This window comes from Staurois parvus, unplaced genomic scaffold (genome assembly GCF_062004578.1).
Source record: "Staurois parvus isolate SC_StPar_1 unplaced genomic scaffold, SC_StPar_1.0 ptg000024l, whole genome shotgun sequence".
Classification (NCBI taxonomy): domain Eukaryota; kingdom Metazoa; phylum Chordata; class Amphibia; order Anura; family Ranidae; genus Staurois; species Staurois parvus.
In genome coordinates this window covers 1,331,718-1,356,965 of record NW_028317820.1, presented here as the reverse complement: position 1 = coordinate 1,356,965, position 25,248 = coordinate 1,331,718, and the positions used below count along the sequence as shown (strand labels likewise).

At 41.6% G+C, this 25,248-nt stretch overlaps 1 protein-coding gene across 1 annotated transcript in view; it reads right to left on the bottom strand.

Moving 5' to 3' along the window:
- The window catches only part of LOC149472061 (uncharacterized), an 86,681-nt gene that overhangs the window by 48,671 nt on the left and 12,762 nt on the right, over positions 1 to 25,248 (bottom strand). The window contains exon 3 of the mRNA XM_089693199.1: positions 24,618 to 24,917. Within this exon, the coding sequence (XP_089549325.1) occupies positions 24,618 to 24,917 (300 nt within the window). The remainder of the gene's footprint in view (positions 1 to 24,617; positions 24,918 to 25,248) is intronic.

Below are 25,248 nucleotides of genomic sequence, written 5' to 3'. Positions count from 1 at the left end.
CTGTGATTGACAGCAAGGGAGCCAATGGCCCACCCTGTTTTTTTGAGCTAATGAGGAGGCAGAAAGCCAGGAGAGCAACTTCTTTTGTACACATTGCTGGATCAAGATCATGCTTAAGTATAAGAAGGGCTGTGGAGGGGGTGAGCTACATGCTCAAGGTTTTTGGTAAAAACCTTCAGCCTTTAGAACCACTTTAATTACTCTCATGAATTTGCTTTTAACAGAAAGGAAAAAACAGCCAATTAAAAAAGTAAAATAGTAAATCGTCAAATGATAACATGCAAAATCACTCAAGTACACAAAGAAAAAAAAAAACACAAATTCAAACAACACTAAATTACAGAAATCTACCTTCAATTTATACAAAAACACCCTATTAAATTATTATTATACAGTATTTATAAAGCGCCAATAGTTCGCTCAGCGCTGTACATTACAATGGGGGACAGAACATGTGACAAACAATACCAATACAATGCAAAACATGAGGGGATTGAGGGCCCTAATAAATCACGCCCTTTGAAAAAAATCAAGTACATTTTTTTATTAATTGCTCAAGATGCAAAACTGAAATTTTCTGCTTTGGTGATATTTTGCTTATGTGCAATTGGTAATTGTCTAGCAAATTCAAATTTGCCATAAAACCAAATTCACTCCTCCCCCGCAGCATCACCTCACCGACTGTTATGTTAATTGCATAAAATATAAACATCCTTCTTTTATTTTACAGTCATTTGTAAAATCCTAGCCTTATCCTGATGATGGTTTTTATGACATGAAATACATATTGCTGAGTGTATTATATGAAGGGAGGATGTCAGATCTCTGGAAGCTAATGGAACCATCCTCCTCCCTTCTCTCATCTCAGCTCTAGCACTGAAAGAAATGCTCTAGCAGCAAAGACAATGAGATTCTCTGATTTTTCATCATGTCTACATACTCATTCCATCATTGCCTGTGTGTCTTCATGGAATTAATCCCAATATTTTAATAAAATTACCTCTTTGTTGAAGGAAAAGAAGGAGCAGAAGCCATAGAAACATTGTATCTTGCAGCAATCCCAGGAATCACAAGCTTTCACTTTCACTTTTATTTTTTGTCCACTGCTTTTCCCGTAAGGAAGCTTGAAAGCAATGCCAACCATACAGAAAACACTTGATGGGGACACTTGATGTAAGGGGGCACTCTGATGGGGACATCATATGTAAGGGGGCACTCTGATGGGGACCCTGATGTAAAGGGGCACAGTGATGGGGACCCTGATGTAAAGGGGCACAGTGATGGGGACCCTGAAGTATTGAGGCAATCTGATGAGAACCCGATGTAAAGGGGGGCTCTGATGAGAACTCTTGATGTAAAGGAGGACTCTTATGAGGACATCTGATATAAAGGGTTCCATTTAATCATCCTAATCTAATAACAGCCTAATACATACTAGTGTTTGCCAGGCCGTGACGCTGCTTGACAGACTGTCAGTGATTCTCACACAGTGTTGAAATTATGCCGCCTGACTTTAGCCCTGCTGGAAGATGATTGGTTTCCATGCAGAGCTGCACCAGATTTTGCACCATGCAGTTTTAGAAAATAACCCCAGATGTGTATTAAAAGGTGTCCCCCTTTACCATTTCAGAAAGTTTGGAGGTACGTTTTAGAGCATGATTATATTAAGACGTGAAATAGAAATGTTCTATTTTTTTTACCAAAATCTCTCTGACACCTGATATTGCTACCTGTGATCATACCTACTGACATTAGAATATGAGAAAGGGGGCCACCCCAGAAAGCAGAAAATATATGGAGCACACTACTGAAAAAAGTAGGTGTGCTTAAATTGCTCTGATATTGGGCATTGCCTAAAGGAATATGGTTAAATGTCATCTTAGCCTACTTATATAATGCAATCCTTGTATCTACAAAATATTCCTTAAAGACAAATGTTGATTATTTATATAAAAAAATAATAATGAAAGATAGCAACTACAAATACTGCAGCTACTGCCTTTTAAGAAACAGTTCTGGAGTCCCGCCTTACTTTCAGCCTGGTTGATTCTTCATCGATCTTCAGATCTCTCAGGTGCCGACATATTGGCTGTGGGAAGGTGGCTGTGACTTCCCACTGATTCACAACTGGCTTCCCATTGTACATGCATGAGATGCGCTGCATTTACAAACTGGTCCGGCAGCCTCCTGGGATGTGTGACATGTCCCAGGAGTATGTGGACTGGAAGGGTGGAACTGACTTTCTGCAATTCTCGCTTTAGCAAAAAAAGCAGAAGTGGGAGCAGGTAACTGGCAGAAAACAGTACTAGAGAATAAAACATTTCCAGTGATGGCAGAGATACACGTACTCCTAAAGGCTCATCATTAAAGTGCACAGGCATTCCTTGAGTTACGAACATTTGCGTTACGAACAATTCGTACTTATAAACAGAGGAAGAAACAGGAAGTCAGAGAAAATCTACCCTTAGGAAGGGAAAATTCACTCCTGTAAGAGTTATCATGAGAAGGTGTCTGCACTGAAGGTTTATCACCAGTCCTTGTTTCCACAACAACCCAATATTTTCAAAATCCAATTTTCACAGGGACAGAATGTGAACAGGGGCACAGACAGCAAAACAAACTCTACAGGGGAGTTAATACTTCTCTATGCTTCATTGTTCCAACTTACATACAATTCGACTTAACAACAAACCTACGGACCCTATCTTATTCGTAAACTAGGGACCTCCAGTAACTAAAGGCAACACTTTTTTTTTCTCTTTGGATATAGTAAGGGACAGGGGCGGACTGACAACTCATGGGGCCCCTGGGCAATGGGAGATCATGGGGCCCCTGTGTCCTTGCCCAAACTAAAAAAAGCCTATGAAAAAGGTACCAGGGGCATCTCATGGGGCCCCATACTGACCCCGGGCCCTCGGGCAGTGCCTGAGTTTCCAAATGGTCAGTCCGCCCCTGGTAAGGGAGGGTTATAACAACCCCTGTCAGTTTTTCTTTTGCCATCTGTGTCCCATTGGGGAGATTTTCTTTCATTTCCTGTCCCATAGCTAAAACAGAAAGTAGAGGAAACCCCATCATTGGAAGGTTTCCCCTCTATTCTTATTCTGGAGACAGCCCATAATTTGGGATTTTCTTTCACTTTCATTCTCAATGATAGTGATAAACAGGACAAATAGTGAAGGTGAATGTCCCTAACTGTGACACAGACATTACAAAAAACCCCAACAGATGTTCTAATCCCTCTTCACTGTATGCAAAAATTAAAAAAAACATTAAGACAGAAAATGGACAAAAAGCTAACACTTTGTTTGAGCCTACCCTAATCACCCACCACCAGTCATTGCAGTAAAACGACAGAAGGAACGCTTATTCTGAACGGACATTTATAAATGCCAACGACATGCACAATACCTACGTTGTCACTGTTGTTAGACAGAAGAGGGTATAGGCTAAAAGTACAGAGTGGATTGGAATTGCTCTGTGCCTTGTGAGCACTGTGATAGCCAATCACAGCAAGCAAAAAGGTAAACAGTACTACTGGTTTTGAGAGCCCATTCCTTCCTCTTAAGATTGACATGCAATAAAATAATTAAAGAAAAACATAATGGAAATTAAATCGTTAAAAACCAGTGACTGTTGTGAGAAACACTTTGGCCAGGAGTTGTTAATGTACAGCAGGAAGCACTTTGGTATGTACAACGCAATGGCGGTTATTTACTAAAACTGCATGGTCCAAAATCTGGTACAGCTCTGCATAGAAACCAATCAGCTTCCAGGTTTTATTGTCAAAGCTTAACTGAACAAGCTGAAGTTAGATGCTCATTGGCTGCCATGTACAGCTGCACCAGAATCTGACTGCTCCAGTTATAGTAAACCTTCCCCAATATACAGATTGCAACAGACATTGCTGGTTGGCAGAAGGATGAGATAGCCGATATCTGTGGTCAATGGGAGTTAAAAAAGGCTAGTATCGGTGATCAGCAGTAGAAAAAAATGCCCGGCCCTGATGATCAGGGGGAGCAAAATCTCTGGTGTCAGAGGGAGGAGAAACAGGTCAGTGTTGGTGGACAGAGGAAGGAAAAACTGGTCAGTGTTGGTGGACAGAGGAAGAAAAAACTGGTCAGTGTTGGTAGACAGAGGAAGGAAAAACTGGTCAGTGTTGGTGGACAGATGGAGGAAAAATATCTGGTATTAGTGGTCAGCTGCAGGAAAAAAAAATAGCCTTTGTTGGTGGTCAGTGGTAAGAGGCAAATGCTCTGTGTCAGTAATCAAAGGGAGGAAAAAGAGATCCAGAGTGAAAAACGTATGTGCACTAATGCCCAGTGGGATGAGAGGGGAGTTATTGATGTGTGGAAGTAGGATAACATTGGTGCTCTTTGAGAGGAAGAGTACTCTGTGAGCAGGAGAAGGGGTGCACTGGTAATCTGTGGAGGAATAGGGGGCACTGCTGCTCTGTGCTAGAAGCACTGATACTCTGCTGTGGGAAGGAAGCACTGGTGAAGGGGGAGAGGGCACTGGTGCATAGTAGGAGAAGAGGGGTGTTATTGGAGTTTATTGAGAACAGGGACATCAGTGCTCTTGGGGGAGGGGGAGACCCAGTACAAGGGGGGGGGGGGCACGGTACCTTGTGGTGGGAAAAGTGCACTGGTGCTCTGTGGAGGGAGAGGGGTGTGGTTCTATATGGAGGGATAGGGGGTCTACATACCATAAAGGGGCATGCTCTTTATGTTTTCTTTCAGGCCAAAGCTCATGCTCCCAAATTATTTTAGATCTATATGTCTGACTCAGCAAATGGTCTGTTGAATCTAAGAAGAGACCACTGCTTTCATACAGAAAACAAGGGTCATTCCCTGTAGTAGATGGGCAGGGACAGGCTTTTGTACTCAGGGTGTTGGTGGTTTTAAAATAAAACAAACGTTAAGACTTTGCATACCTCTTACTTTGGTGCACAAAAGTAGAAAATAAATTTTACCTTTAGTAACACTTTAATGTAGAAAATTAAATAACTAAAAATGCATCCCAGTATAGCCCAAACTGAACAGGTCCAGGTATTCCTCAGAACCTCTAGAAGGTTCACTAGGGCACTACTATAGGAAATGAACCCTGGGAACAACTCCTAACCGAATCAACAGATAGGACTTGGTTAATGTTAATTCAATTTTGGGATCCTTTGGGGTTCCTTCTCTTTCATTCACAGTTAGATAGACCTTTCCCTGATTTACATAAAGAGAGTTTGGCAAAGATTAGTAGTTCATCATAATGAAAACCACAACATGGCCTTATTGTCTTACATTCTAAAACGTTTTACCCTAGGGACCTCAGAAACCAAATTATTCAATTCACCCAATAACAATCAATTAAAAAGGAATTCTGACTTTTCTGATGCCTTTTATTGGTAGAGAGCATCTTGCATATATGTGATAAGCAGATACATGACTTTTTTTTACTTTACATTTGGTTAATATTAAGCCTTTCTGACACAATTCAATTCAGTTCAAAAGTGTAGATAAGGTTCAAATTCATTGTTAGCTTGAATTCTCAGCCAATCTTGTGGGTTTGAAATTTACGATCCTGGGGAATGTATGTGCAAGTGCACTGGGGTGTATTTTTTTACTTCAAAAAAGCACTGTATGGCCTTTGAACCATGATCAATAAGGGAATAGGGAATAGATGAGACAGCTACCACACTATAAAAGGGAGGGGGAGGGGTGAGGAGCAGCCATAGAGTCAGTGAATCAAAGCTTGTGTATGAAACAAATAGAAAAAGCTGACAAAGTGCCTAGGAGGGATTAGGGTCACACAGGAAACTGCTTTTCTGCATTTTTTATGTTTTACTATTAGGGGCTTTTTTGGCTTTAATTTTAGCTTGTGATTGAGGACCACAATCACTTTTAGCTGCTGTCTCATCCATAGCAATTTTTGTTTGCTGTAAGGTGTTCCTTAAAAAAATTTGCATTTGTTTTAGGGGGTTTGTATTTTTGTTACTTTGGGGGTATATTGTTTTTTATGTAATGTTGATAAGGCTTATGTTTAAGTCTGAGGTGCTCACACTATATTCATCTATCCTCTGGTGTGCGGCGGACCCTTCTTCCTATTGCATTCTCTCTCATTAACAGGGACAGCCATGGTGAATTACGGACTGATTTCTGTCCACCAGTCACAGAGTGCTGCTTGATAAAAAAAAGGACGTGTTGCTGCTAAAACTACCTAAAAACACCAATTATTTATTATTCAAATTAATCAAATGCTACCAGTGTATACTGTTCCTGGGGCTGTAAAAATGGTACCATGTCACAACCCTACATACAGCTTTATGACAATATGCAAGCATATCATTTAACCCTTTTGCTTCTGAAGATTTTTTTTTCCACGCACACACACATTTTTTAAAACTTGAAACTGCACTTAAAAATCCAAAACGTAAGCATTTTCTGAAAGCAGAACACCCATAGAACAAAAGGGTTATGTCTCATAATAATGCATTAAAGTGATTCTAAAGGCTACGTTTTTGTTCTTTTTATATAACAAACATGTCTTTACTTACATGCTGTGTGCAGTGATTTTGCACAGAGCAGCCTAGATCCTCCTCTTCTCAAGCAGCATGCTATGGGAGCACCCGCTGCTCCATGTATCCATTCACACACAGAGACATGGCTAGGCCCTGTACCTTCTCTCTTCTCATTGGCTCACTGGCTGTTGACAACAGTGGGAGCCAATGGCTGCCGCTTCTGTCTCAGCCAATGAGAAGAGGGAGTCCTGGGATAGACGAGACTCAAATTGCACATCGCTGGATCAAGAGAGGTCTTAGGTGAGTATTAGGGGGGGCTGGGGGCACTGCTGCACACAGAATGTTTTATGCCTTTATGCATAGAATCCATGAAGGTAAAAACCTTCTGCCTTTACAACCACTTTAACTGCTTATAAAATCTCTATGTTCATTAAACATATTCTCAAAATACTTTTAGTGCATGCAAACATAATAGCATCTCCAAATTGTCCTAGAATGACATTATTTCTAATACAGAGCCAGGAGCCGACTCTACAACATGTAAACAAGTCACGGTTGCTAGTTATCGAGCCTGTTTACATCCTGATACATCCTGCCGTTGCCGTAATATGCTTGACGGGGGCAGTAAAGGGGTTTTGAATTTGTGTATTTGCCATGGCATCCTTGAGGTCACATGAAAAGGAACCTCTCCCCACTATTTTTTTTTTTGCATTGGTACCTGTGCCCCATAGTCAGCCCCAGTCAGAATTTTCAAACAGGTTTTGCCTCTCCATAGACTGGGGGGTTTGCCGCTAGGTTCGGGTCCACAGAATTTCACATTTTCCAACAGATCGAACCTGGGCAGATTTGCTCATCCCTATTCACAAGGGTTTTCGGTGATATGAAAGCATGGAGGGCGCAGTGAGTGGCTTTGTTGTGTTCATGAAGGAATATTTAAAATTCATTTTTTTTCTTCATTTCTTCAAAATCTTTTACGCGTTTCTGTACCACACCCATTTTGCATTCAGAGTTTCCTTGATTGGAAAGTTCTGCCTTTTTATCTATGGATGGTTTTGTTGCTTGTTGTTCAGACGATGTGGTCTTTTGATATCTTGGACTGCTTGAAGAATCTCTGCTCCAATCTTCACTTTTAGCTGGATTCAAACCGCCTTGATTTTCTGCAGATAATGGAAATAGTGATAACACAATGAAAAGCGTGCCTAGAAATGTATTGAGCATCTTAGTGAACTGCTAATGTTTTCCAGGTATCAATGCTACTGTCAGATAGTTAATTCAGTTTTTTTTAATATGAGTTTTTAACTTAACCTGCCAAAAAATAGTCACGACCATGCTGAGCAAAATCTGGATGTTCAGTATTAAATTGCTACATGCTGCATTTACTTATGACAGCTTTAGAGGCTATGTTGATCTTTTCCATATAATAAATATAGTAGATCAGGCAGCATTAATAAATATATATAAAACAACTTATTTTGTGCAAACTCAAACATAAAGTGCTATAGTGCCAATCGTCTATTCAAGGGGTCTCTGTGTATTAATACATTACTCAAAAATCAATAAAATTTAATTCCCATCAATAAAGTGCTCAAAGTCCAAAAGGTGCTGTGGGATAGAGTGACAAACCGTTATAAATTTAAATCTGTCCATACCCTGCTGGCTTCATTATTAAACAACCCAGACTTCACCACAGGTCTCGCCCCACAGAATTTCTCCTGGTGGACAAATAAGGACCATAGCAGACTTCTGTGACCACTGCAGTATACTGACTCTACAATTCTTTAAATAAAAGTTTGGCATACTAAGACTTATCGCTACACCCAAATAGCTAATTTCCTGACCTCTCTGAAACAGATCCCTCTTCTGCCACTCCTATGGAATATCTATACAAATGTACTGACAAACATTCCAGATATATATCAAAAATCTATGACATGCTCATCTCCCATCACGCTGCCCTGTATGACCAAACGGGAGCAGGACATCGGGGACACGCTTGATTAGCCAGACTGGCATAAGTTGGCACAGCACACCTTAAAAAGTCAAGTCAACACCCCCTTAAGAGAGGCCAGGTACCTAGTGTTTCTGCAGTGGCACATGGATTCCCCTAGAATAGCCTTGTGAGTCTCTCCCCTCTATTTCAGAGGTTGTGACCATGGAGGCTCAGCCTACAATGTGTGGAGCACATGCCCAATGCTCCAAAAATGTTGGATCCACATGTATAATTTTATTAACTCTCTTACTGGCATTAACTTTATCAAATCCCCACAACAGGCACAGAGGAGGAGACCCCAAAGCCCATAGGAAGATTGATAACATTTATATTCAAAGTGGCATGTATCACTATTGCTGGATCCTGGAAGTCTCCCATAGTTCAGTTTGAATTATTGAAGACAAAACTGAATTGGGTCATGATCGACAAACACCTTTCAGCGATTTTAAATGATCAACTGGCGTTGTTCGTAAACACGTGGGATCCTTGGATCCAATACCTGATGAGCAATACCAGTTGGACTAAAAACATCTCCCCCTGGCCTGGAGTGAATGGTTGCCCCGACACCTACTTTCCTTCCTCTCTTTCTCTCACTACTATGGCTTCTCAGATCCTAGTGTACTTGGGGAATCTCTTCAACCTACATACAGTATGATTGTTCGAGAATTTGCATTATCTATGGTCCACGCTCCATCCAAAATCCGAGCTCCACAAACTTTTTGGATGGAGCACAACTGAATGTCAAGTTTTGAATGGAGCACAGTTGATTTTCTAGATCACCAGAGTCAATGTACTTATACAAATCTATATGCAACAGTGGGTGGAGCATTCATTGAAAACGTTGCGTGGAGCACATCCGAGACTTATGCTTGGATTTTCCCTAAGCCCTGGTTCACACTGGTGCGATTTCATGTGATACATGTGATTTACAAATCACACCTGAAATCGCATAGAATGTATTTCTAGGGCACTGTCTTAACCACTTGCCCTCCAGAGGATTTACGGCCCTTCCTGATCAGTCCATCTTTTGCATTACGGCGCTGCGTTACTTTAACTGACAATTGCGCGGTTATGCAACGCTGCACCCACATGAAATGTACGTCCTTTTTTCCCACGAATAGAGCTTTCTTTCGGTGGTATTTGATAATCTCTGCATTTTTTTTGTGCTATACAAAAAAAAAAAAAGACTGACAATTTTGAGAAAAAACAATATTTTTGACTTTTTGCTATTAAACATGTCCAGTAAAAAGATTTATAAAATCTAATTTTGTCATAAATTTAGGGCAAAATGTATTCTGCTCCGTGTCTTTTCTAAAAAAAACTCAATACGTGTAAATTAATTGGTCTACATGAAAGTTATAGCGTTTACAAATGGCGGTATATATACTGGGATTTTTTTTTTACTGTTTACTAGTAATGGTGGAGATCAACGACTTATATCGTGGCTACAGCGTGCATTCTGACACTGGGGGGAAGTGACTTGGTGTCACTGACACTCCCAGTGACACCAATACAGTGATCAGTGCTAATAAAAAGCACTGACACTGTACGAATGGCAGGAAGGGGTTAACATGAGGGGCGATCAAAGGGTTAACTGTGTGCTGTTTTACTATGGGGGCGGTGTTAGTGCTTACAGTTGTAAGCACATTGCTTTGTATGGCGGTGCTATGCAGAGTCATATAAAGCAGTGTGCAAGAGCTGACGGGAGAGAACTATACTGTTTACATACAGTTCTCTCTCTCTCCGTCGGTAATGCTTGGTGATCACCAGGTGCCGGCAAGTAGTCTCCGGTCGGGACCCGGTTATTGACAGCCGAAGCTGCGAACAGCAGCGCGGGTAGGGCTCACGTGCGCCCCCTGCCTGGAAATGCAAAATCACGTAAATACACGTGATTTTGCAAACCCCTGCCATCCTGTAGCAGTATGTCTGCTGTAGGGCGGTGAGAAAGCGGTTAATCAGTGCGATTTCAAAAATAACTCCTGCACTACTTTTTTCTACTACTTGCATTGACTTCTGTTAAATGAAGTTGCAAGCCACAGTGAAATCGGAGGTACAAATCGCACTGCTCTTCAGCTTTGAAATCCCACGACTTCAAGTGAAGTAATGCAATTTCAAAGTTGCATTCAGTGTGAACCAGGGCTAATGGACAATTTTGCTTAGGAGTTGTGACTTCACTTTATTATTAATACACCTTATGGGCTTTGAGCACTTTATTGATGGGAATGAAATGTTTTTTTCAGTAAGGTATTATTACACAGAGACCCCTTGAAGAGGCGTTTGGCACTATAGCACTTTAGATTTGAGTTTGCCCAAAAAAGGTTGTTTTGTATATATTTATTAGCACTGCCTTATCACCAGAGGGTAGCTTCTTGTCACAGTGAAATAAATCATTTTTTTCTGGCACAGGTGTCAGGCATTTCATAAATTTTCCGGATAATAGCCTATGCGGTCAAAGGGCCTCAGCAGATAATACACAATTGCTCAGTGCTTTGACTAAATATAATCTTACCTGCTCTGGGTACATTTGTTTCTCTGGTTTGATTTATTATCAGAGGAGCAGTGACTTCCTTCTGGAAATTTTGGAGTTCATAGAGAGGTTTATCTTTATAGTTTCTTCTTTCTGTATATCAATGCATAAAGCGGCATTTGAAACAGAACACATTCCTGTGAAATTAATAGCCATAATAGCATTTCCCAACATTCTACAAATTTGCCTGTTTAGATTGGAGGATTAATAGAACTCTGTATGTCCAGGGTGCTCTACATGCTGCCTCCCCTCCTGGCCATTCACAAAGCAAAGCCTAGGGATGCGTGTTTTATGATTGGCCAGGAAAAGAGGGGGCCTATTAGACCTATATGACCTACAGTACACGTGATCACAGCACCGGGGCCTATAAGACCTGCAGTGTATGCATTCAGAGCGGACCGGGAGAATAGTAGAAGGTATACTAAGACGTCAATCTGAACAAGCAGATTAGTAGGAAATGAGAAACTACCTGAAACCTCATAGGGTTGTTGCGCTTAGAGTTGGGCTTTAAGTGGATGACCATAAAAACTGTCAAATACATATATATTTACTGTCTTACCTGCCCAAATGTAGGCAGGTGCTAACTTGAGCAGTTCTAAAAGCAGAAGGTTTATACCTTAATACACGGGTGTCAAACTGGCGGCCCTCCAGCTGTTGCCAAATTACAAGTCCCATGAGGCATTGCAAGATTGACAGTTACAAGCATGACTCCCAAAGGCAGAGGCATGATGGGACTGCCGCCAGTTTGACACCCCTACCTTAATGCATTCTAGGGTTCTTCTGGATGCAGCTCCCCCCCAGTCCCCCTTATACCTACCTGAGCCCCATCTTGCTCCAGAGGTGTGCATGAGAGCAGAAGCTCTCCTATGTCTCTGCCTCCTCATTGGCTCCTTCTACTGCCAATCACAGCCAGTGAGCCAATGAAACGAGATAGGGGGGCAGGACTGAGCCGTGCTCTGTGTGTGAATGGACAATGTCCTTTCTTAAGAGCGCAGCTTGGGGAGCAAGAGGCTTGCTGTTGGGGGCACTCATCTGGGGGAGGGGCCAGCAGCACCGGAAGAGGACCTGAGAAAAAGAAGGATCGGGGCTGCAAAACCAATTCACAGAGAAGGTAAGTATGATATGTTTATGTAAAAAATTATATATATATATATCAACCTTTAGAATCACTTTAACCACCTCCCGCCCACCATATAGTCCAATGACGGGAGCAAGGTTGTTCTCCTATTCTGGGAGGACGTTATATGACGTCCTCCCATTCTCACCGCGCATGCGTGGCTCAGGGCGCGCGCAGCGCAGCAATCAGTGGTGCGCTGTGTCCCTCGGACACACGGATCACCAATCACGGAAAGAGCTGAAGATGTCGGCTCGGTTATGTGATCAGCTGTGTCCAATCACAGCTGATCACATGTAAACAGGGAAATGCCGGTTATTGGCATTTCTCTCCTCTCGAGCTGTCACACTGATGATCAGTGTGCCCTAATGATCAGTGTAGCCCCAGCAGTGCCACCTGTCAGTGTCCATCAGTGCCTTGTGTCAGTGCTCATCAGTGCCAGTGCCCATCAGTGCCACTTCAATGCCACATATCAGTGCCTACCAGTGCACATCAATGCCACATATCAGTGCCCATCTGAGCTGCCTTTCAGTGTCACCCATCAGTGCCAGTCAGTGCCACCTATCAATGCCAATCAGTGCCACCTATCAGTGCCAGTCAGTGCCGCCTATCAGTGCGCATCAGTGCCATGTCAGTGCCACCTATCAGTGCCAGTCAGTACCTCCTATCAATGCCAGTCAGTGCCGCCTATCAGTGCGCATCAGTGCCGCCTATCAGTGCCAGTCAGTGCCGCCTATCAGTGCCAGTCAGTGCCGCCTATCAGTGCCATGTATCAGTGCTGCTTTTCAGTGCCCATCAGTGATGCCTGACAATGCCATTGAGTGCCTTCTACCAGTGCCTCCTCATTAGTGTCCATCAGTGCCACCTATCAGTGTCCATCAGTGCAGCCTATCAGTGCCCACCACTGCAGCCTCATTAGCGCACATCAGTGAAGGAGACAAATCACTTGTTTACAAAATTTTATAACAAAAACTAAGAAGAAACTTTTTTTTTCCAACAGTTTCTGTGGTTTTTGGTTTGTTTAAGAAAAAATAAAAAACCCCGAGGTGATTAAATACCACCAAAATAAAGCTCTATCTGTCACAAAAAAATGCTAAAAATTTCATATGGGTACAATGTTGCATGACCGCGCAATTGTCATTCAAAGTGCGACAGCGCTGAAAGCTGGAAATTGGCCTGGGCAGGAAGGGGTATAAGTGCCCTGTAGGCGAGGGGTTAAGGTTATTGTTATCCCTGCTAGGGTTAAGGGTTTTGTGCTGAGACACGTCTTCCTCGGAAGGACCAACCTCGTGTGCAGTCCTGGAGCGGGTGTGATGCAGTAAGGACCCTCTGTACTATGTGACCTGTCAGAGCGGTGGTGTAACCCTTTGCTGGGATCTAGTCGCAGCCTCCCACAGGGGAAGCACTTCTAAGAGTAGCAACATTCACAAGTAACAGAGAGAAACAATCATACCAGGCTGTCAGTATGCTTTCTGTATGAAATTGTTGATATTTACCAATCCTTTGCCACTGTGCTGCCTTTCCTCTGCCTGAATCTCCAGTCTGCGGGTGTAAGCTCTGTGTGAGGTCCTCTGTATCCTGTGAGCTGGCAGAGCGTGAGTTGCTATGGGCGGCTATATAGTAACTTGGTGCTGCGCTAATAATTTGGAATAAAATAAGCAGAAAAACATCACAAAGAGAGCATATAAATCTCAAGAATAAATATAGAATAGAATACACATGAAAATAATATATAACCGTGGAACCCCCAAAGTACTAGATCTACGGTGTTACCTACATACACCTTAAATAGGTGACTTCCTGATGAAGTCACGTGTTAGTGTGATGAAATGTGTGCGCCGTGGTGACGTAATTTCCGGTTGTGCTGGCGTAATTTCCGGCGTGGACGCCATCTTGGGACTCCAATAGACATCTATGTAAAGTATACCCATAGCATGTGATTACACTCAGATCCTATGTAAAGCCAGTTACATGTGAGCGGGACTTGTATTACCTTAGTATTTAATAATAAAACGTTATTACACTATGGGAGCATCTTCCTTCCTTTCTCTGGCTGTACGAGGATTGGCTATTTCCCGGATATCTCTGCGGAGGCTGCTTGTGGTGCCTTTTTCCACCAGTGAGGGAGATTGACTCTGCGTTGGACCTTGTGCCTGTAGGAAAGGGTCCAGGTTCCAGAACGGTGCGGTACTATTTGAAAAAGCGCTTTGACCCTGTGGGGTCGCTTCGAGGAGGTGAGGGGGCATTTCACTCAGTGCGGGATTCCCTATGTCTAACAGTTCATATACGTATATCCACTAAGGACTACAAAACACCTCCACCATTTAGGTGGTTTTGGACTTTAAGTTTATTTTGGATGAGATTCACTCTACAAATTGGATATAATTTTATATGATTTTTGTTTTTTTGTGTCACGGAATCACGTATATATAATTTATTTCCAATTTTTATCCCTGCATTTGGTGTCACGTTAAGCAGTTTATTCGTCTTTCCTGTTTTTTATGTTTATGGGCTGTGTGGCTTATAAACGCTTCGCTACATACAGAGATTCTATTAGTGTCACTTAGCCACTAATTTTCACTTTATCCCCAATTAGGGGTCACTGCTATATGGTTCACATTTTTTCTTTTATTAGTCATTTATCTGCAGAATTTGGATGTTGCATTTTCGATTATGTTGTGTTATACTAGCTTTGTGGTTTTTCACGATTAACCACTTTTTTTCAATTTTTTTCTTCACTTATGAGCACTATAAGTGTTTTTTTGGGTAGTTTTCTTGGCAATTACCAGTTTGGCATGGAATATACCTGTAGGTATATTTTCTACATCACTAGTCATTTGTGCAATTTAGCACAGTAGTGGTGGGATTTTATTTTATCACTCATTTGGCACTTATTAAGGATTGTCACTTATAAATCACTGATTTAGGGTGTACCTAGGTTACACCTTAGATATATTTTGGGGGTTTCACAATCATATATGATTTTGCACATTCATGTGTATTCTATTCTATATATCTTTTTATATATAATTTGATATCCATTAGTCACCGGTTTAAGGTGTATGTAGGTAACACCCTAGATCTAGTACTTTGAGGGTTCCACGGTTATATATTATGTTCATGTGTATTCCATTCTATATTTATTGTTGAGATATTTTTCTGCTTATTTTATTCCAAATTATTAGCGCAGCACCAAGTTACTATATTTCAATATTGTCCATTGTGGTATGTGGTAGGGTGTTAGCGGCTATATTTAGAGGTTGACATTCTGAGCGCGGGAGGATTATATAAATATATCGCTATGGGTGGCTGCTATCACTGGCTCCCAACCAGTAGCTGACCTCTGGCAGACTGGCGCTGTAAGAACTGCGTTGTGCACAGGAGTCTGCTGATTTGCAGATCCCTCTGAGCGGCTTTCCTGCCTTTCTGAGAAGCAATTGCCACTCCTAGTCTTTCTGTAAGCTGAAAGAGAGCAGAATTGCGATGCATATGTACATTCAATATGAATGCTGTAAGGTTTTCTGTAAACACTTTATGCAACGCATTTCTGATCGGTTACTCTGATCCTTCTCCACAAAGAATGTTTCAAGTACACATTGACATGTATTAACTACTTGAACTCGGATTTTACCCTCTTCATGGTCAGGCCATTTTTTGCTATACCGCACTGCTCTACTTTAACTGGTAACACTGTATGCAAATGAAATTTATATCAATTTTTTCACACAAATAAAGATTTATTTTGGTGGTATTCAATCACCACTGCATTTTATATTTTTTTTGTGATATAAACAAAAGACTAAAAAATGTGAAGAAAAAAACCCAATAATTTTTACTTTCTGCTATAAAACATATCCAATAGAAAAATTGAGCAAATAAAATTTAGGCCAAAATCTATTCTGTTACGTCTTTGATTAACAAAAAAAATACCAACAAGTGTATGTTGATTGGTTTGTGTGAATGTTATAGCATCTGCAAACTAAAGACAGCACAGTGGCTAAATGGTTAACTCTTCTGCCTGGTAGCATTAGAATCATTGGTTTGAATCCCAACCACAGCACTACCAGCCTAGGGTTTGCATGTTCTCCCTGTATCTGTGTGGGTTTCCTCCTCCACTCCAAAGACATGCTGGTAGGTTAATTGGCTTCTGTCTAAATTGCCCCAAGCATATGAATGTGAGTTAGGGACCTTAGATTGTACACCCCTTGAGGGTTAGGGGTAAATGTATGATATATATGTAAAGTGCTGTATAAATTGACAGTGCTGTATAAGTACCTGTAATAAATAATGGGATATAAACTAGAATTTCTATTTATTTATTTTTACTACCAATGGCGGTGATCAGCGACTTATAATGGGGCTGCAAAAGTGCGGGTACTGCTCTTTCTAAAGATCCATCTTTTAGAGGTTTATCTTGGCTGTCACATCTTTCTGTTTCACTCATAATATTTTTATTGCAGTCTTGAGCTGCTTTGAGCAGATGGATGTCTTCTGAGAGCAGACAAGAAAATACAACACAAAGTACATTACGTTTGGAGATTCTCTGAAATATTTATTTATTTCAGGTAGTTATATAGCACCATCCATGTATGCAGCACTTTACATATATATTGTACATTCACATCAGTACCCCCACTGAAATTGAGTGTTTTGGCCAGTTTGACATTGCTTTTGATCATTCAGTCATCTTGCTTACATTTACATTAAAGAGGCACTTGTAGGTCAGACAAATATAACATAACAGTTATAATGAAATAACCACAAATGTCTTTTCTGTGCTCACAGCATTATCAGTTTTATTCAACCCCCAAGTGACATTCAATCTTAGTACTTAGTACAGCATCCTTTTACAGTTATAACAGCTTTTAAACGTGAAGCATAGCTTGACACAAGTGTCTTGCAGCGATCTACGGGTATCTTCGCCCATTCTTCATGGGCAAAGGCCTCCAGTTCAGTCACATTCTTAGGCTTGCGCACTGCAACTGCTTTCTTTAAGTCCCACCAGAGGTTCTCAATCGGATTTAAGTCTGGTGACTGCGATGGCCACTCCAAAATGTTCCAGCCTTTCCTCTGCAACCATGCTCTAGTGGACTTGGAGGTATGCTTGGGATCATTGTCCTGTTGAAAGGTCCAACGTCTCCCAAGCCTCAGGTGTGTGACGGACTGCATCACGTTTCCATCCAATATCTCCTGGTACTGAAGAGAATTCATGGTACCTTGCACACGCTGAAGCTTCCCTGTACCTGCAGAAGCAAAACAGCCCCAAAGCATGATTGACCCTCCACCATGCTTCACAGTAGGCAAGGTGTTCTTTTCATCATAGGCCTTGTTCTTCCTCCTCCAAACATAGCGTTGATCCATGGGCCCAAACAGTTCTAATTTTGTTTCATCAGTCCACAGAACACTATCCCACAACTTTTGTGGTTTGTCCACATGGCTTTTGGCATACTGCAGTCGACTCTTCTTATTCTTTGGAGACAGCAAGGGGGTACGCCTGGGAGTTCTGGCACGGAGGCCTTCATTACGCAGTGTGCGTCTTATTGTCTGGGCTGAAACTTCTGTACCCACATCTGACAAATCTTTTCTCAGTTCCTCAGCAGTCACACGGGGACTTCTCTCCACTCTACGCTTCAGGTAGCGCACAGCAGTCGAAGTCAGCATCTTCTTTCTGCCACGACCAGGTAGCGTTTCAACAGTGCCCTTTGCCTTGAATTTGCGAATGATGCTTCCTAAGGTGTCTCTTGGTATGTTTAACATCTTTGCAATCTTCTTATAGCCATTGCCCTTCCTGTGAAGAGAAATCACCTCTTCTCTTGTCTTCCTGGACCATTCTCTTGCCTTCACCATGTTTGTAACCACACCAGTAAATGTCTAGAAGGAGCTGAGTATCACAGTCATTTTAAAGCTGCCTAATTGGTGCTTATTATGCTTGATTGCTGCTCGGTGACATCCACAGGTGTTTTCAATACCTGATGGAAAGCACCTGTATGAACCTCTGTTCTTCAGAGTGGTAGTCTTTAAGGGGTTGAATAATTGTGGCAATGAAGAAACCACATAAGAACCATTTACTACTGTATTACATAAACAATTGATGTCATTTTAGTTGCATTTGGGTAGTTACAACGTCCTTGTAGGATTTGATTCTGAATACAATTCCAAATGTACACTATAGTCCCTAAACCCCTTTACAGCATTGGGGGTTGAATAATTTTGGTCACAACTGTATATATTGTACATTCACATCAGTCCCTAACCCTCAAGGGGTGTACAATCTAAGGTCCCTAACCCTCAAGGGGTGTACAATCTAAGGTCCCTAACTCACATACACATACTAGGGACAATTTTGCATGTCTTTGGAGTGTGGGAGGAAACTGGAGTACCTGGAAGAAACCCACAGAGGCAGAACATGCAAACTTCCAAATGGGTGGTGCGGTGGCTGGGATTTGAACCAATGACCCTAGTACTGCCAGGCGGATCTGAGAAGTGGCTGTTCTGTACTCTTAAAAGATCCTGGCTAATCCCTAACAGGAGGTTTGGAAAGGGGTTGGGACAGCCTTTAAGAGTGACTGAGCCTGCTTAGCAGAAGGAGGGAGAGTTCGGGTGGAAGAGGATGAAGCAGTAGGCTGGAAGCAGGAGCCTAGGAGGGAGAGAGAGAAGGGCGCCAGGGATTTGTGCTCTTGGTACCAATACAGAGCCACTCACAAGCCCCAACATACCCACCTCCCCTTGTTCCCAGTGCTGACATCTTCTCTTTGGTTTCTTTCAGGTGCAGGGTCTCCAGCCGGGCAGGGGATTGACATGACTCAAAAGCAAAAGCGGACGGGAGTTCATTTATTTTGGCACTGAGGTGTGCTGAGAATGTACACTAGGACACACATTTGCAACTCAATGTACATTTGAAAGAAGACTGCAAACAGAAAGGTAAGGTTGTTATACTGCAGAAGAGACACAGTATTTCTTGTGTACTCTGCCTCATACCTGGCATATGTAAAATGCCAACAATGAAGCCAGGTGCTGAGATGGTGTAACTTCAGTGGGCATGAACGGGAATTACATCACCAGTAATCACTCAATGGCCAAAGAGAAGAGCTGCCAAACCTGAACAAAGGGGCTGAGAGGATGGTGTCAGTGGACAGAGCAGTGGTGAGAGCAGTGGTGGAAATCTGTGATCTATCAGCACTGCAGAGAACAAATACAAGGTGAATCTGCTGTAATGTGCAAGTATGTTGAGCACATTATTGCAAGAGATGTCTACCCTAGACCACACTGCAGTTCTGTGTAAAATGAAATCTCCTTGTAACAATTCACAACTTTTTCCCATCCACCTGGGATTACAAGATAGACAACGGGAGCCCCTCATGATGACCCCAGCAAGTGTTCAGACCCAGGATTTCAGAACGTTCACCAGAAGAGTCCCCGAGAGATAGAAAACACAAGTAGCTTACTCCTCCAGTAATTCCAAATAACCAAATATCAGCTTTGACTGGACCAACTCTTTATTAAATAACACAGATATTGGTGTTCATTGACTAAATAATAGTTGTTGTTCTTTGTTTTAATAATTTTTACATGGTAAAATTTAAATAAATCTGTGTTAAATCATCAAATAGCGTGCAAGGCAAAATCCAGGTTTTTTTTTTTAATTCTCTTGTGCATGATTGGATATTCAGAGTGACCACAACATATTCACTAACCTAAGTGAACATTTTCTCTTAATTTAAATGATAAAAATCACAGTGAAATCTTAAATGGCAAATGTGTAATATGAAAAAGTGAGAATACAACTGGGTATTATGGTGTTACGTTACCTGGTCGGTTATTTGCCATTACATTTTCATTTTTATATTTCAGATTGTCCTCTTCATGGTGATTACTTTGACCTTTTGTATTAAAAAAGGAAAAAAATAGGTTATTAAACAGAACAAATTAACAGTTTTTTGGCTTTTATTAATAAACAATCCAGACCAAATGCAAATTCAGTCTCTGTGTAATAATATTTATGTATACAATGATAAAAGCTTACCTGTTGCTGCAGTGATTCAAGTAAAAAACCTAGAAACAATATGCAGAACCATATGGCAGAAAAACACTTTTTATGTCTTGTAGTTTTAGCTGTGAGCTCCTCCCCTACATGAAGCCCAATTTGTGAGTGTTCCTATAGGGAAGTTCCAACAGAGCCCAGTAGACACCCAGTAAGTACTTCATCAGTGGTCATCCAGATATCTAATCCGGAAGAAGGTGCTGAGACAATGGCCACAGCAGACAGAGCAGTGATGGACAGAGATGGATCTGACCAGCACTGGAAAATACAGAGATGAGTATGCCATATTGTTCATAACTCTTGGGATGCCTACCCTAGGCCATGCTACAGTTCTGCTTTAATAGTGGATTACTTGCTAGGCCTGAGCTCTGCCGCATGGGAGTGGGAGAAATGTGCATAGCCTGTGTAAAATTAAATAGAGTAAAAACTTTTTTTGGACTATTGGGGGGGGGTTCCAGTTCCATGGCTGTGGATCAACTAGATGGGGCAGTGAATAAAGATATTTGTACCAATAGGTGCACTGTCCAGCCCCATCCAGTCCCACCACCAGCAGCCTGTCAAACTCTATGGGATGCTGAAAGCTTCTGTGGCTGGACGGGGTTGATGGTGCACCTAGCAATACTAGCATTTAGGGCAGCATGCACCCAAAAATACCTGTGCCCTCTGATGCAGCTAAACACCATCACTTACAGCGGGCCCAAATGCCCAGTATGCTTTGGGTGTACAAAAACATTCACTGTGTATGGGTATATAGCAAAAGGTATAAAGTAAAGAAAATGCAAATGTGCATCACATTACCTTGTTGGTTGGTGGGCTTGAATTTTTCCTCTTGATTTTCCAGATTTTTATCTTTATTGCAATTATTTTTACCTTTTGTATTAAAAAGAGGAAAACAGGTTAACTGCACAAATTAACTTTCTTTTTGCTTTTAATTATAAACAATCCAGACTAAAAGCAAATTAGGTTTCTGTGTAATAATAGATATGTATACACTGCAGACTGGCTAAAATCTACTTACAGTAAAAAAGCTGTAAACTAATACATTTAGTAGGGAGACTGTACTTTCAGGTGTCAGGATATCCTGCTCTTGTCTATAAATGTCTCTGGAGAACATTGTTAGGTAAATATTGGCATTCTGGTGGTGGTTACTTAGGTGTCCAAATTCCAGAATGCAATTCTGGGTGCCCATTTTTATGTGTTTTAGTGTTTAAAAAAATTCATATCAAATCACAAGTTTAGACCACACCAGTGACGTAGCATGGGTGGCCAACACTCAGGACGCCTTTCTGGGTAGGGATGAGCTCAGGTGTGTTCGAACACAAGGCCAAGTTATCACCCCCTGAAATCTGTCAAAGCTAACAACCAATCAGGCAGTGGAGGCATTCCCCGCCCTGCAGTTGCCCATATTCAATTATTGGCTGTCAGCTTTGACAGCTTCCTGGTGCCCTACAGTGGTGTACTGTAGATTGCCAGCACCACAGGGCAAGGCAGGTATTATGTCCCCTACCATGGGCATATAATTGTTTGGCCCTGCCAAAGCTATGCCTCTGGTACACACTACAACTAGAAACAAAATTCAAGTTAACAGTTAAATTTATCTACAGAGAAGCAACATTAGCAGATGCTGCTTAGCTGACCACTCAGCATATTGTTATATTAAGTTTCAGGAGTGTCTACCAATTTTTGGAATGTATGAGCCAATGCAGGATCTAAGCTATTATTATTATTATAATACAGTATTTATAAAGCGCCAAAATCTTGCTCAGCGCTGTACATTATAATGGGAGACAGTACATGCGACAGTACAATAGCAACACAATACACGAGGGGTTTGAGGGCCCTGTTCCTTGGAGCTTACAATCTAGGAGGGAGGGGATAGTGGTACATGAGGAAATAGCTGTGGGGGATGGAGTGGTGGGAAGAGCGGAAGAGATCAGCAATTAGGTGAGGGTGGGGTAGGCTTCTCTGAAGAGATGGGTTTTCAGGGTGCGCCTAAAGGTGAGGAGGGAAGGTGACAGTCTGACGGATTGGGGTAGTGAGTTCCAGAGGATGGGGGAAGCCCTGGAGAAGTCCTGGAGACGGGCATGGGAGGAGGAGGCCAGGGAACTGGAAAGTAGGAGGTCTTGTGAGGAGCGGAGAGTGCGTTTTGGGTGGTAGATTGATATCAGGTCAGTGAGGTAGTTTGGGGCAGTGTTATGGATAGCTTTGTACGTCAATGTCAATATTTTGAACTTTATGCGTTGGGCAATCGGAAGCCAGTGGAGGGATTGGCAGAGGGGGGAGGCGGATACGGAGCGGTTGGTGAGGTGGATGAGTCTGGCCGCAGAATTCAGGATAGACTGAAGCGGGGATAGCCTGTGTTGGGGTAGGCCGGCGAGGAGGGAGTTGCAGTAGTCAAGTCGTGATATGATAAGGGAGTGAATGAGTTGCTTTGTGGTTTCAGGAGTTAGGGACGTGCATATTTTGGAGATGTTGCGGAGGTGGAGTCTGCATGAATTTGTCAACAATTGGATCTGGGGCTGGAAAGACAGATTGGAGTCTAGAATGACACTTACTACTTTGGCTTGCGGGGTGGGGCTGATGGAGGCGTTGTTGGTCGTGATGGAGAGGTCGGGGGGGGGGCGCGGGCTGGGGGGAAAAACTAGGAGCTGGGGGGAAAACTAGGAGCAATACAACTGTACTGATTTTTTTGGGGGTGCTCAGAGAGATAATGAGAGGCTATACCACCATCACCACTGACCATTAAACTGAGTCCTGCAGTGCAGGTTGGCTGTAGGTAATTCTGTAATAATATAATATCTAATGAACTCCCAACTGAGAATGGGGATTTGCACTGACTGAGCATAGTGTTGCTCCCATTTTTCAAAAGACAAAGCAGAGCTCCATAACAACAGGCCAGCTATAGACAAAGTAATGTAAGGTTGTTGGCAAGGTCTTCACAGCCACATAATGAGCGTGTCATATTTGGCTTATTGGAGGTAATTAAATCCATTAGCAGGATATTTATTAATCAAAGACAGATCACTGACAGCCGACGTAAAACAACATTAAGCAGAGCCCTTATTTGTTTTTTTAAACCAAGTGCACTACAATGCAGGGATCATTTGTATCTGTGCTCTGTGTTATAAGGAAAGAATGATATATATGTGAGCAATTACACGCTTAGATTAGTAATATATCAAGAAATATGTAAAATAGGAAAAGCAGCTAGCACAACATAAAGGTACAAAACCTTCAGCAAAGATCAATACATAACGGGCAGCACTATTTAGCCAGGAATAAGTGAAGCAGAAAATGTAGTTTCATAGGACTTGTCAATGCTGGCTGGAACTCAGTATGCACCTGAAGACCAATGAAGAGTTCCTCACTGCTGTGTGAACTGCTGACAGGATTGTGTGTCAAATGTGGTGGTAGCAACGCATTTTGAGGGAATGCCTCTTTGTCAAGTCTGCCTCAATCATTTACTTTGGAACTTATATGCAAAATGTTAATGGGAAAGTGGCTCCAGGTAGCACTCACACAGACACCTAACCCCACCACACTGGAATCTAGCTGGAAGTGATTCAAACAAGCAGAACAGGTGATGCTGGCTATACATCCATCATGAATGTTTAGGTTACTATCTATATTTATAAATGATAACATACTTAATACAATATTATATCAATCATCAGCTAAAAATTAAATTGCCTGTCATAATAAATAAAATGGACACTGATAGCTCATCACCCACAGAGGTAAGTAGTGAGGGAGGGTGTAAGAGGTAAGTTTCATTTTTTTTTCTAAAAAGGTGAACCAACCCTTTAAGTAAAATGAATTGTGATTTTGCTTTTGTGAGAAATAATCACTTTCCTACCTTTTCTCTTGAAGCAAAATATTGCAACGGCTATTCCTATAAATATCACAACACATACAGTCACAATTAAAATGATATAGAGTGTAGAGCTCTTTGTATCTGTAGGAGAAAAAGATAAAGTACAAATATCAATATACCAGAACACAAGTCATGTGTTAAACGATTGCCTTCAAACAGCATTTGTTAGGAACTGAGATTGTCATACTCTTCGAATTTTAACTTCAGTGACAACTCAGCTGTATAAGCTCTAATTTGATTTATATACTTGCCTTGCTAGTATGAAAATTAAACTTTTTATGAAACATTTAATTAGATAAGGCTATATTCATGTAACGTTTTGAAGCATTTTTTTTTCAACAGTTTTTGAGCATTTGTTGGAGCAGAATTGCATGTTTTTGCAGCTTTTTGTCAGGCATTTTTTAACTAAAAAGTGCAGATTGCTGCTGAAAAGGGAGCAGAGAGCTGCTGTTTGAGCAGAAAAAGCTTGAAACAATGCTCAAAAAAAAGTCATGTCACTCTTTCAGGGCATTTATTTTGACGTTTATGGGGACAAAAATGTCAAATTTGAGTAATAATAATATTACCTTCAAACACCAGCTTGAAGTCCTCCTGGAAAGGTGCATCAAGAGACTCGTGTTGGATTCTACAGGAGAAGATCTGTTCCCTATCCTCCACAGTGGGAGTTATTGTTACTGAGCTCCTCACACTATACATTCCATCTGGGCCTCTTTGAGGTTTCTCCACTGTAAAATTGTTCAGTATTATTCCATTCCGAAGCCATTTAATGTCGATGTCCACTGGGTAGAATCCAGAAATGGCACAACGCAGGACGCTCTCTTTAGGTATAATAACGTTTTTATCTGTGATGTTGATCCTTGGAGGGGCTGTAACAATAACCATGTTAGATCAAAGCAAGCGTAGATTGTAAGAATTTGCTACAAAGTCAAGTTTTATAGAATTGTTTCGAAAGTTGAGACTTTCTGATTTCTTGTGTTCATGGACTGTCTTAAAGTGGAAGAAAAGCCTAACTATCTCTTCTTAAAAATGTTCCCTCCCCTCCTGCTACCTATTCAGCCTGTAAAAAAAATGTCTATATAATTACTTATTTTTAATCTGCTCTGGTCATAAGGATTGGGTGCCACCCTTTCCTGATGAGGAATACTCTACTAGTTCTGTGAGGGCTTCTTTGGCTTTTTGGCATTAGGCAACTGCCAA